Genomic DNA, 13069 nt, shown 5'->3' on the forward strand with positions numbered 1-13069 from the left:
TTTGTTTGCGTGTCATATTGCCGATGACACAAAAAAAAACATGAGCGTTTGTTAATGTCATTTCTTCAGCTACGCATTGCCTCTTTTTGATGTTGACTGAACTATTAGCAATCAGGGGTTTGGGCTAGAGAAATGGGGTCGACTTTTATGGCAGATATATGTCAAAACCAGGAGTTTTAAACCAAACTTCAGACCTCGACTTGTACGCTAGGCCGACTCGTGTTATTCGATGCATGTTCTAGCTAAGCTTTTTATATAAATCATGATTTAAAATTAATTACATTTTAAAATATGTATAAAAATAGTGCTAAGCGTATGCAGTATAAACAGGACCTACAGAAAGTTATTCGCAGCAAAATGGCTAACATTTGGCTCCTCTAGAAATTTAGGTTTTGCTAACTTGCATAAAAAAATCTCAGGGAAGTGCTAGGATGAATGCTCAGCTAACCTTTATATTAAATGTGGACCTAATGTTGACACTTCTGGACACGAGTGTCAAAGTCTCTAGTCGGAATGCATTGGTTTGGTTTTACCAGTTTTCAATCTTAAGTGTTAATATTTGTTTTTAATGAGTTCAGTGTTCCTTTTTATGGATGTTCTTTCCTATGTAAGTTATTTATGTACAAAACATAAATTAATAAATACCATTTTTTCATTGTTGGTGCGAGTCTACTAGTCTGTGTGAACGCTACACGTTTCCATATTTTTTGGCCGATTTCATCCAAACTTCAGAGGCATATGTTCCGTGTCTTCTACCTGATAGCCAAAAATATTTATCATCAAAACTTCGGCTGATTTCTGAAAACTAGCCTCCTAAACAGCCATATGATTAAAAACTCAAGAATGTATCAAGGACAGTTTCCCTCAATGAACGCAATTATGGATCGTTGTCATGAAATCGATGTATCAATTTGCACTGAAAATGTTCGCACATGCTACATCTTATCTAATTGAAAAAATCCTGAGTAACGCTGGGCTTAATTTTAGTTCAATTTATTTGTAGAAATTTCATTTTAATAAATTACAGCACTCACCAAAGCGATTCATTAAAAAAGTACAGAGCTGAGAAACACGACAACTTATCAAAAAATGACAAAAGCTTTGCCTGATTTGACCACGACTACAAACTACTGTGAGTAAATTGTTACTAACGAAACATGATTATTGTGGAATTGCTGATGCGTAGAACATTTCTACTTTAAATTCTTATTGAATAGTATCTTACTATTGCTGCAGGTTTGGCATGGGTCTTTTTGCCCTACACCTTGGCATAGAAAATAAGACTGACATCTTTTTATCTCATTCTATGTAAATACTGCAGCAATGTGGTAGAGTAATGCAGTGTGGTAGAATGTTTATAGGCCAAAACTAGTTATTATCGTGTTGTAAGTTAATTTCTGTATAGTAAAATTCTAGATGCACTATGCGTGAGATAAATGTATGATTGTAAAAAACTATAACACAGCTCTCCTTTGCATTAGAAAAGCACATCAGTAAAAAGTAAAGCTGCAAAACAGCTAAAAACTCGCACTGGGTCGAATCCTGTACAGTTTCAAATACTATTTTCATTTAACCGAAATCAGCGGCTGATTAACAAATAAAAAGTTGGAAGTATTTTGAAAGTTAAATGCAAGATTCTATCAGTCATGCAAACTGGTAACAATTTGTGAATAAGCTTGTTTAGAAAGGCAATAACCAATCTGTACTGAATGGCAACTAAGTATCTACACCATATATCATAATATCTTATTCCATCAAATGATCTTTTCATCTTCTTACTTTACCTTTGCTAAATGTCTATTTTACATACATCAATTAAAGGTTTCAAAATCTTTCATGGTTTGTGTCCTCGTTTTTTACATGAGAGTTACAGGTTTTCGACACATTTCAACTTATGTGATATGAACAAATTGCATACAACCACTACCGATTAGGCTACATTGTATTTTGAAAATATCATTCCAGCTGCTTTAACAATTTTACACATAATATCTGTTCTCTTAACGGAGAAAGGCATTTTAAACACTATTTGTCAAACTATTTATTCGGTTTGTGTGGCTAACTGTTGCCCTCTTTTCTTTTTTTAAATTATTGTTGTATGGCATAATTTGAAAAATTTTTCTATTTGAAATGAAATTATTGCCAATAAAGTAATATAGGTAGGCTATATAAGTATTGGCGATAACTGTAAAAGCCAGACATACTAACTGGAAACACATCAGCCAATGTGTAACAACTTCATTGAATAAGCCTAATTTACCATAGCACACTGACCATTAAGCTGAGAATAAAGTTATATATCTCATAAAGTCACATTTGCATCATTATAGGAGTATTGTCAACAGTAGGCCTATTACACGACTGCTTGATTATGCAATTCAACACTGTCCTTGATTTGATAATGTTGTATGGAAGTATCACCGAAAAAAGATACAACAGGGAGTGAAGCCAGACTACAAGATACACCCAGGAGGTAGATTCTCCTGCTTGTGGCACCTCTACCTCCATCATCAGCTGAGCCTCTACATATGAAGACTGCCACGATTCTCGTTTGACTGTTGAGACTCACAGCTGTACGGGACTGAGCAGAAGAACATGGGCAACCGTTGAAATATGAAACTCTTATTGACTATTTTAACTTTTTGTTATTAATATTGTTTTAGAATTTTTCTATTTGTGTATCCTTATTGTCAAAAACAAAAAATAAAGAAGTATCTTTTACTGGTAACTATCAGTATGGCATATAATAGCTTAACGCCCTCACTAGTACTTGAACAAGTGATAATCAATCCAGTTCGCACAAGCTACGCAAATATACACAAACTGAGCACAGTCAAAATAGAATGAGACAAGTAAATTTTTCCAAATAATAAATAAATTTTTCCCTAGATAATTTCCTTCTAAACACTCATAACAATAGCTAGAGCCATAGTTTTGAATGGCTGAATCCTAATTGTTCTAATCCTGTGCCAATCACGTACGCTAATGTAAATAGAGTAAATATAAGCTATTTCCGACGGTTCAAATATGAAAATGGCTCAACTTTAAATATTTTTGGGGCCAAGTAAACAAATACTAAAATAATGCTCAACTTGCAGATAATTGCACTAACAGAGTACCCCATATTTATAGATGACCCCCCCCCCCATAAAACAACGAGCTGATTATTTAAAAATGATAGCAAACTATTTCAAACTGTTTTATCACCCCCAAACCTTATAACAGAAAGAACAATCAAACCACAGACGCAAGCCTCAGTAGACGTATCACTCTACAGCCCCACCTGGGGCGACACTGTGATTAACGTGAAGAAGATAGTAATAACTAACAGTGATGTTTCAAATCACTTGAATCAAACTTCGTCAGCATATGAATGAAGGCCAGAAAAAATGCAGTATTGAACCAGTAGTTTAGGTAAACGGTTGTTTCATTTCAAATTTGTTCTAAAGAGATCGTAGGGGAATCATCAGCTGTTTCAATTCAATGAGGTTTTACATAAACGAAGAGATCATATTTCTGTACACGCAGTTTGAAAACCGTTACAGAAAATTTAACGAACGCGAGGGGATACAGTTTCTATACTTTTTATGTTTTGTTTCATTTCAATGTATTTCTGTAGTGAGCAGTTTGCTATGTTAGGTGTCATCGCAGATGTATTAATCGCAACCATCGTCAAATTCTGAGATGAAACTTCTTTCGAAACGGTCTATACACGAACGAACTGCGCACAGCGGAGTGACAAGCTACTTCCGGTTTGAAACATTTGACCTCTGCTACGCCGATGAATGCACTTGTCATATGTCAGCGATTGTGCAAGAAACCCATGTAGATTATTAAAATAATTAAGGTGAAAAATGGGAGATGCTAAAGGAAAAACAGATTTTAAAGGATGGATTTACAAATGGACCAACTATATTAAGGGTTACCAGAAACGATGGTTTGTTCTCCAAAATGGCATGTTGTCATATTACAGGTCAGTATCGTTTTCTGTACCTTTTTTTATCACGTTTAAACGATTAGATGCCTAAAGTCTTATTAGCTTGGTACGCTTATTTATAGATATAATAATGTCCATGTTGTTGCAGTTGCATTTTATTAATTTTGTATTGCCATATATTTCTGGTTTTATTTGTATTCCTTTTAGTTTTTAAACAATGACTTAGTTAAGTTATAATTTTGCGCAGCATTTAGGTTTTATGCATTATTGCAAAGACCTTTCCACCTTATGTTGTTATAACAAGTCATACAAAACTAAGAATACCATTCAGCGTAAAATAATTCAACACGTTTAAACACTTTTAATTGTGCAAAACGTTACTGACATCTCCTCAACACAGTTACTTTAAAAATTCAGTCAGTTAGTCTTATTGGTAACGCTTGCGTTCTAAATCGTACTGTTTTCTGTAGAACGCATGGCCCTTGTTATTTTATTTAATATCTGCTCATCAGTGCGCCCAATATTTTTGTTTAATTAATTGTTAAAATCTTGTAACTTTGTTTCATAATCAGAAAGTTATTGGTAGTTGAGTTTTAACATTAAAGCCTAATTTGTATTAAAATCTCTGACTTTTCTGTTGTGCAATTGTATTTTAGGAATCAAACTGAAATGGGACACACATGTCGAGGAACAATAAACTTGATAAATGCTATCGTGCACACAGAGGACTCTTGCTGTTTTGTAATATCCAATGGAGGAAGCCATACATTTCATCTCAAGGCCAGTTCTGAGGTTGATAGGCAGAAGTGGGTGACTGCTTTGGAACTGGCCAAGGCAAATGCTATTAGGGAAATGGAAGGTACGAACCAATTAGAACATTAAGGCATGTATTAGGAAAGTTTGTATCTCAAGGGCACTTGCTTTGCAATACTTGGAGTAATTATGATATCTTTATAACAAAACTATAACTGCTCGGAGTTTAAACTCGTTCTTAGAAAAATGTTTGAGTTATCCCGGCAGTCATAACCAGGACAGATATTGGAGGATTAAGTTTGAAATTCATGATTCCCTACTTTAGTGACCCATTTAAATAGTAAACATATCTTCATTTTCAGTGAATGAAATTAATATTTCATGCACTGAAAGATTGTGCTGAAATTTGTTCAGCACAATAGTGGCTCTTTTTCTGTATGCTAGTACTCTGGCAATGCCATGCGCCGTGAGAGATTATCGTGTATAGTCACAAAGTGTATAATTATTCTTTGATGCTGCAAGGTCGTCCAGCACCGCAGACAGTAGCGCGCTTGGCTTGGAATCCAGAATATTCAGGTTTGATCGTCACGCGGTGCAATCTTTTTTCCTAATGCTCTGAGTGTGGCTTTGGACTGATGGATACGGTTCCTATTATAGTAAAGATTCATCTAGTTTTAATGGTAAATATTTCTCATTTTTTGTTATTACTGTAAGTGGTAGAAAAGATGGTTAAGAGGAAACCAACTCGTTTGGTCCTATCGAGCTCGCACCACGGACAACGCTTCTAAGTCATAGCACCCTATTAAGAACCTTTGCACTGATTTAGTAATCAGATTGACTACAGTAATAAAATAATAATAAAATAATAGGTCTATAGTCTAATAGGTCGTGTAAAATCGATTTTCTACAGGATCGTTTAATTTAGGTTTTAGGTGGTGGATATAATCCACCGCCTAAAACCTAAATTTAATTGATCATGTAGAAGATCGATTTTTTGCGAAATTTATTGGTTGGTTCATGACATTACAAGATCGATCTTTTTTTAATCCGACCTATTAGTCTCATGTTGTGGATTGAAAATTGTTAAAATAATGATTAGCCGTTACGCAAACAGCTTGTCAAGGTCGCTAGCATCACTAGATGATTCAGCTGTGTGTGTTGGAAAATTGTCTGCTATATTCATTGCTTTGCAGCATCAGACTTTTTCTTGATCAATATTTTCTCAGCAAGATCAATCTTACAAATTGTACGATATAATTTTTGTCGATCTTGGCTAGCTTGCTATTTGTTTATGGCTATATTTTTATCGGCTTAATGTATTCTCTTTGGTTTCTCACATTTGTGTCATGAACAGTGGCCAGATATGCAACTTCTCTCCCGCTGCTTTTGCCAAATTGCTTCTGTAGGAAGATTCATGATATTGCCGACTTGCTTTCAAATTTTGTCGAGACTGGTGTCACAAAAACTTTGTAGTTTGTTTGGAAAATTTCACCCTCAGAAACGACCCAATTGACTTTTAGTTGGGTAGTGAAAGGAAGTACAAATCTGTATTGTAGATGATCAGGAAGAGGAAAACGATGATCCTCACATTGAGAGATCATTTGATCCGTCAGAGATAGAACAAACGATTAGGACTCTGAACACCAAGTTAGAAGACTTAAACACATGTAACAACCTCATCGTCAACCATGGCACTCAACTGCAAAGGTCCCTCGCCGAGCTCGACCACCTTAACTCCGGCGGCGACACGTCTTCCAAGATGAAGTCCATTAATGAACGATCCACGCTCTTCCGAATAACAACAAACGCCATGATTAATGTAAGACCTTAACCCATTTTTTATCCATGGTCTTGAGTGTAACTTGACAGTCAACTTCTTTTGATTCAGTACTACGCAAAGTGACAGTTTTGAATTTTGTTTGTTGGGATATCAACATGCTTCTAAGCAGCTGGCGTTAAATGTTTTATACAAGGCTTTTTGGTCACCTAGCTACATTCTTTGCTAGCATGTCATTGTGCTTTGAGCTCCTAGTCATCGCTGGGACAGAGAAACTTGTTCTGACTTACTGACAGGATTGGCAAAACCGAATAAACCAGGTTTTTTGGTTGAAACTGGTTTTTTGTTTAAATCTGTTTTTATGATTTAAACCGGTTTTTATGATGTATATATATATAATTTGACCAAGGTTTTTACAAGTTCGAGTCTAATTAGCATCATTTACTATAGCTGCATGATTGAGTATTGAACATAGATATGTGGAATCTGTTAAAGATGGTACTGTGGGAGTTGTTATGAAAAAAGGAGAGAAAAAATGTGGAAATTTCAGAATGAACCTTTAATCAAACATGAATGAAGAAACACGGAGCAGAAATCTCATCACATAAAGTGAATATATTACATACAGCTTTACGTATAAGTAGGAATTTTAATCCCAGTGATTAATTGCGTGGTAGTGCAGAGCATAATGATCTAAAATTGCTAAAATTGAATAAAAAAAATTGTAAATCCGTCAGGGTAGTAGTCGATACAATATGTGACTGAATGTGTACTTAGGTATTGGTCATACGATAAATAAATACAAGTTTTCTAGCTTTCTCTGTGCCCAGTCTATTTCTGACTTTTGAATGGACAAACCCAAATGTTGAGAATATCTGCTCAATTCTAGCACTAGAATTGATTTTTCGAAACACAAAAAAAACTTGATAAACTGAATTCTAACAATTTAACTACTTTGTCTTGTTACCACTAAATGAAATATTACTTTGCAAACCTAAAGCTTTTACCCAAAAGGATTTTATTGTTTTAATTTTTAATTACAAGCAATCTTCTCTCACTGGCCAGACTTGAGAAAGCTTTCATACATTATTCGAGCCGATGATGGGATTAGTATATTTCACATAGTTTTCATATCTCACCAGTAAAGGGATCATCGTATCACTTGATAAAAGCAATTGAAAATGAAATTCACTAATTCATTGTTGTGTTAGGATTTCATGTAGTTGCAACTTGAGCTCTACCAGCACGTTACTACTATGTGCTAAATGAACTTCCACATCTGATAATTACATAAAATTGCATTTTTACCACACAGGAACCACTAGAAGCTTAAAATATTGTTTTTCACAAAAAGTAAGCAGAAAACCATTAAAACCGGTTTTTATCGGCTGGTTTAAACCGAGCCAACCCAGTTTACTGACTCTCAGAAAAATAATGTGCGGATAAGTAGAGCCCTCTTGATGGCAAACTTCACCTGAAATATTATTTAATGCTAGTTTTATGTAGATTCAAGCAATGCCGATAAATACAATTACACTTGATGCTGAGAAGAGATTAGCTTTTGATTTTCTTCGGAAACTTCTGGAACCCGAAATTGCCTCAACTCTCTCGACGAACAAAACCTGTTGTTTATCAAGTGTTGATACTTCATCGTGTGAAATGAAGCTGAGCAAAGTGCAGCTATAATGGCGAGACTGAGTAATAATTAAATTTAAAATGTCAAGTTTACATTAAAACTTGGCAAATTCATTTTGTTTTACTTTTTTTAGTTACACTTATCATTGTTGTTTTTGTCATCAAGGAGAATGTCCTTCGCATTAAAAGTTGAGAAAATGCTTTTGCTCAACGGCGTCCATCTTTGTTGGCCTAGTTAAAAGCCTGTATACTGGTATGAAAGCTAAAGAAGATCTTTTTTTTTACATAATATAATCATTTCATCGCGTTCATCTTGCATTGGGAAAGTACATTTGTATATAAAAAAAGTAATTACTATTTAGAAGCATGTCCATTTTCATAATCTAAGGTGATAATGGGATGTTTTCCAATTTTGGAACACATTTATTTGATTTTTTTTGTTTCAGTTAATTTAAATAAAATTAATTCCATTCACATATGAGTTGATGAATACAGAGCTAAATCGATCATTAAGCGAGTTGTTGCTCATCCCTTATGCAAGGAGTTGTCAGTTCAATCTCAAACCGGTAGTGTTAAAAATGGCCTGTACTCACAATAGCTTCTGCGTCATATACCTATAGTGCTAAAAGCATATATATATTACATTTGTGTACGGGCAAGCCTTGTTACCAGCATTAGTTTCATTAGAAACGTTTTCATTTGTTTCAGCATTCAATAATTAATGAGTAATTAAAAGTTGTTTTCACTGTTTGGTGATCCACTTTAAAAATATTTGCAGCATCAGATTTTCCAGTGTTTACCTACATTAATTTTTATACTTTGGAAACACGATTTCATGGTTTGTGTAATCCTATGACACATTGCAAATTTATGAGCAACTAACTATAACCGCTTTGGCTTGAAAATAAGTAAAATATAGGATAAAAAAGTTTAGGGAGAATACCAAAGACCTGAACTGAAACAATCAAAGAATATTAACAATTAAGGTTACTACAAGCATGGAAAAAGTTGTGCATCGAAAATCTTGACACACGTATTGATAAACTTAGGGACAGTTTTATAACATTTGCCTTTCGCAGTAGTACTGATTCGATTGAAAGATTCGACGTCCTCATCAATGCATTGGAGTAGTTTTGGCTGTCTGACAGTGTTATGTGTATTCTCTGAGTTAGTGGTGTTTCAATTGCTTATACGCTTTTCTCACTAGGTTGCTGCGCTCACGAACCTTCTCTTGTGTGTACCCGGCCGCTCATTTGTAAAGTGAGAAATGATAAAAAGTATCTGCAAACACAAATCAAAGATAAATATCATGTATTAGACAACAGATCATCGATAATATTCAATTTTTGATTAAAATTCGTCATTCAACCAGTTTTGATGAATTTTTCAGACTTTTTACAAAAATTCATCGATTTTGTGATATCGGACGTGAATTGGTGTATCTGTATTTCTTTATGTTTAAATAGCCTCTTGTTTCTGGCGGAAGGAAAATGGGCAAGTTTACGCTAATAGTTGAAACTGCTGGAGTGTGGTAGTTCACAAACACACACACACAGTCACACACATAGTACTAGTTTCACGCCTTCCTACTAACAATGAATACTAACCAATGCTACTAGTACAAAGTCTAGCTTTGGTTGAACCGGATTCATTGTTAAGAATAAGCAAGAGATTAGAAAGTATATCTTATCTGTCAATGACATCATGTATCTTGCACCAACGCAGTCGGTTTCGCATAGGCTAGCAAAGAATACCTAGACTTGGTCGTAGCCCAAGGCCGCAGGTGGCAGACTACCCTCAAGCGGGAGCATGATGAGCGACTAGCGCTTCAGTCGATGGTGGAGCATTTAGCTAAACAACACAGCACGCTGGAGCACCAGGCTAGGTCATTTGTGAACGCACCTGAGGCTGGCAGCTCAACTCCTCAAACTAAGGGAATTGCAGGTTGGTCATCAGTCTGCAATGGTGCAGACAATCTGTTAAACAATTGGATCATGTGCAAAGCCAGTTATAACTGTATATTTACTTGACGTTGGGTGGGTGTGCTCGAGGACAGCTTACGGGAGCTGCAAAGAAGTGCAAGTTGAACTCGACGAAGAGAAGTAATTGATACCAGATGAATCTGCTTCTTATGCAGGAGTACGGCGACCATCGCCAAATAAGACGACCATCGCCAAATAAGACGACCATCGCCAAATAAGACGACCATCGCCAAATAAAACACCAAATATTATCTGATATTTAATAGCTGTAATATTTACTGCCACCGAGGTTTTATTCGACAATGATTTGGCTGTTCGGTGATGCATTGACCGATGCAATGTATTTTCATACACCATTGTTCACGCACTGTTGAAACAAACCAAAATTATGGAGTAAGAAATTTGCTGACAGCAACAGATATGAAAACCCCCTAGTTAAAGCTATTAATCTCGTGATTTATTGTTTGATGCCCTCGTTGTCCCTCGAACCATCGTGAGTTTGCAAAAAATTTGAAGTTGTATTATTTAGGACACAGATTGCAGTCGAAGAATATTAGTGCGTTTGAACAAGTCATCTCAGTTCTAGCTCATTTCTTTGTGTCGATGAACTAAATTTTCAATGTATCTTCACTCGTGATCATATGAACTTTAACATTCCATAAGCACAATCATGCAATCCGCCATCTATTCACCTGTGCTTTATCTAATTTTGATGAAGCTATTGTAACATAATATTTTTCATAAAATTGTACTATTATTTTTGTGTTTTTGTTACTATTAGGTAATTGTTATCTATAAACAGTTATAGCTGCAGATATCTTGTTGGGGGAAACAACAGCACAGCATCTCTAATAGTCATTATATCGTAACAACTTAGTGACTAAAACACACCATTATCTAACTAACAAGCTACCAACAATGCTCAGTTTTATTTTTTGATGATTAACACCAAAGTTAACCCATTCAATGAACAGCTAAAAGTTAACAATTAACACCAAAGTTAACCCATTCAATGAACAGCTAAAAGTTAACAATTGAAACCAAAGTTAATCCATTCAATGAACAGCTAAAAGTGTTCAGTGTGTTTCTCGTAGAGAGTGCAGCTCGTCTGAATATATTCCCTTTTGCCATTTGGCAGCTATATGATTCAGCTGTAACTGTAACCCGCTCCTCTTATCGTGTGTTCATTATTTCTTTATACAGATCATGGAGATTTTGATTCATTCTTTTATGCAATTTTGAACATATGTACTTGTATAACACCTCTGACTCGAGTAGTCATTGCAAATAAGACTTTCAAATAAGTCCTTCCTGTTACAGTTGTGAGCAGCAGCGATGATGAAGATGAGTTTGAAGATGCTGTAGAACACCCGTTCCAGTTCACAGTTGTGATGCCCTCTAATACCACCAAGGCTCACAGCAAAGGGCACCAGTAAGTCTGTCTTTTAGATATTCTGGTGAAATAATATGTGGTAAGTTGTTATGTTAAATAATGTATAGCTACCGTTATACATAACAATTGTTGTGTACCAGCGCTATGTAAACGTATCTAGTGGTATGGAGCAACTGCTATATACTAGTACATGTATATAGCTGTTGCTCCATATAGTAATTGCTATGTAGTGTTTCTGCGCATAGCAACTGTTATATATAGCACGTGCCATGCATAGCAACTGCTATATATAGCGCCTGCGATGCATAGCAACTGGTATATATAGTGCCTGTCAAGCATAGCAACCGCTATATACAGTGCCTGCCATGCATATCAACTGCTATAAATAGCACCTGCCCTGCATAGCACCTGCCCTGCATAGCAACTGCTATATACAATATAGTGCCTGCCCTGCATAGCACATGCTATATATAGCGCCTGCCATGCATAGCAACTGCTATATAGAGTGCTCCTACCTATATATACACATAGATCTTTGAATGTACAGAAAAATCGGATCAATACGGCTTATATACATTGCATTGTATATATATGCTATACTGTACATACTTTGAAATGTTTTGCCTGTAAATAAGATTCCAAGCTTCAAAAGTCTTAAAAATAGCAATGACGGTTAGATAACTCCCTCCTGTAATGGTGTTATTTGGCGGAAATTTCTGTTCGCGCAAAGTATTGCCTTTTTGTGTTACTGCATATTAAATAAGTTACTACGTCCATCTTATGTTGTGGTTTTTTAACATAATTTTTATAAATCATATAAAGTTATATATCACCATCCGAAAAGTCGAATAGCACACAAATGAAATGATTGCAAAGTGCAGTTCACTCCGGCAAGCGGTTTATAGAAACTGCTCCAATAGACTAGCGTTGTACATTCAGTAAATTTTCTAAATGCTTATAAAAAATAATCATCAAGTCTTTATAGACCAATTATCAATTGTTTTCATGTAACTGCACTTTGATTGCAAAGTCTCTTCTGATATTCCTACTGAGGGTCTGTTTTTAACAGGGTCTACTGCATTAGCTGGGCCAAAAAACCTGGAAAAACAGTGTATGTCGCTAGCAGGGAGACTACTACTATTACCTACTAGGCTGTTTGCTGACGATAAAGTCAATCTGGTTGTAGTCATTAACCCAGGCAGTGTGGACACTTGATTGTTCTGTTAAACCGACCCGTCACTGTAGTGCAGTTTATTCTCTTATACTCTACTCGTCAACAAATTCATGCTATATGTTATTTATTTAATTTCAGATGGTAAGGCTTAGTATAATTGATTTTTTAAACTAGAGAATTATTAAATCCTTTTAACGGTTTTGCATGTCGTAACACAATAGGACTGCATTGTTCCACCAACGTCATGAACTCAGCGCAAATTATTACATTGTTTATTTTAAAAGCTCTTTCTAGTCTAGCTAGGTTTGGTGTAGGCTTGTGTAGATTGCCAGGGTTAATGAGTCGACGAGAAAGCTAGCACAGGCGGCTGGATCCGCCAAGGATTAGTCAAAAGTTATGTCAGATGATGAGGCGCTAC

General features: G+C 35.6%; 1 protein-coding gene across 1 annotated transcript in view; it reads left to right on the forward strand.

Moving 5' to 3' along the window:
- Positions 1 to 3767: 3767 nt before the first annotated feature.
- Positions 3768 to 13069, forward strand: part of LOC137391089 (oxysterol-binding protein 1-like) — a 31980-nt gene continuing 22678 nt past the window's right edge. Inside the window, exons 1-5 of the mRNA XM_068077446.1 lie at positions 3768 to 3973; positions 4594 to 4796; positions 6247 to 6509; positions 9842 to 10046; positions 11405 to 11516. Of these exons, the coding sequence (XP_067933547.1) occupies positions 3855 to 3973; positions 4594 to 4796; positions 6247 to 6509; positions 9842 to 10046; positions 11405 to 11516 (902 nt within the window). The 5' untranslated portion in view covers positions 3768 to 3854. The remainder of the gene's footprint in view (positions 3974 to 4593; positions 4797 to 6246; positions 6510 to 9841; positions 10047 to 11404; positions 11517 to 13069) is intronic.

Source organism: Watersipora subatra, chromosome 3 (genome assembly GCF_963576615.1).
Source record: "Watersipora subatra chromosome 3, tzWatSuba1.1, whole genome shotgun sequence".
Classification (NCBI taxonomy): domain Eukaryota; kingdom Metazoa; phylum Bryozoa; class Gymnolaemata; order Cheilostomatida; family Watersiporidae; genus Watersipora; species Watersipora subatra.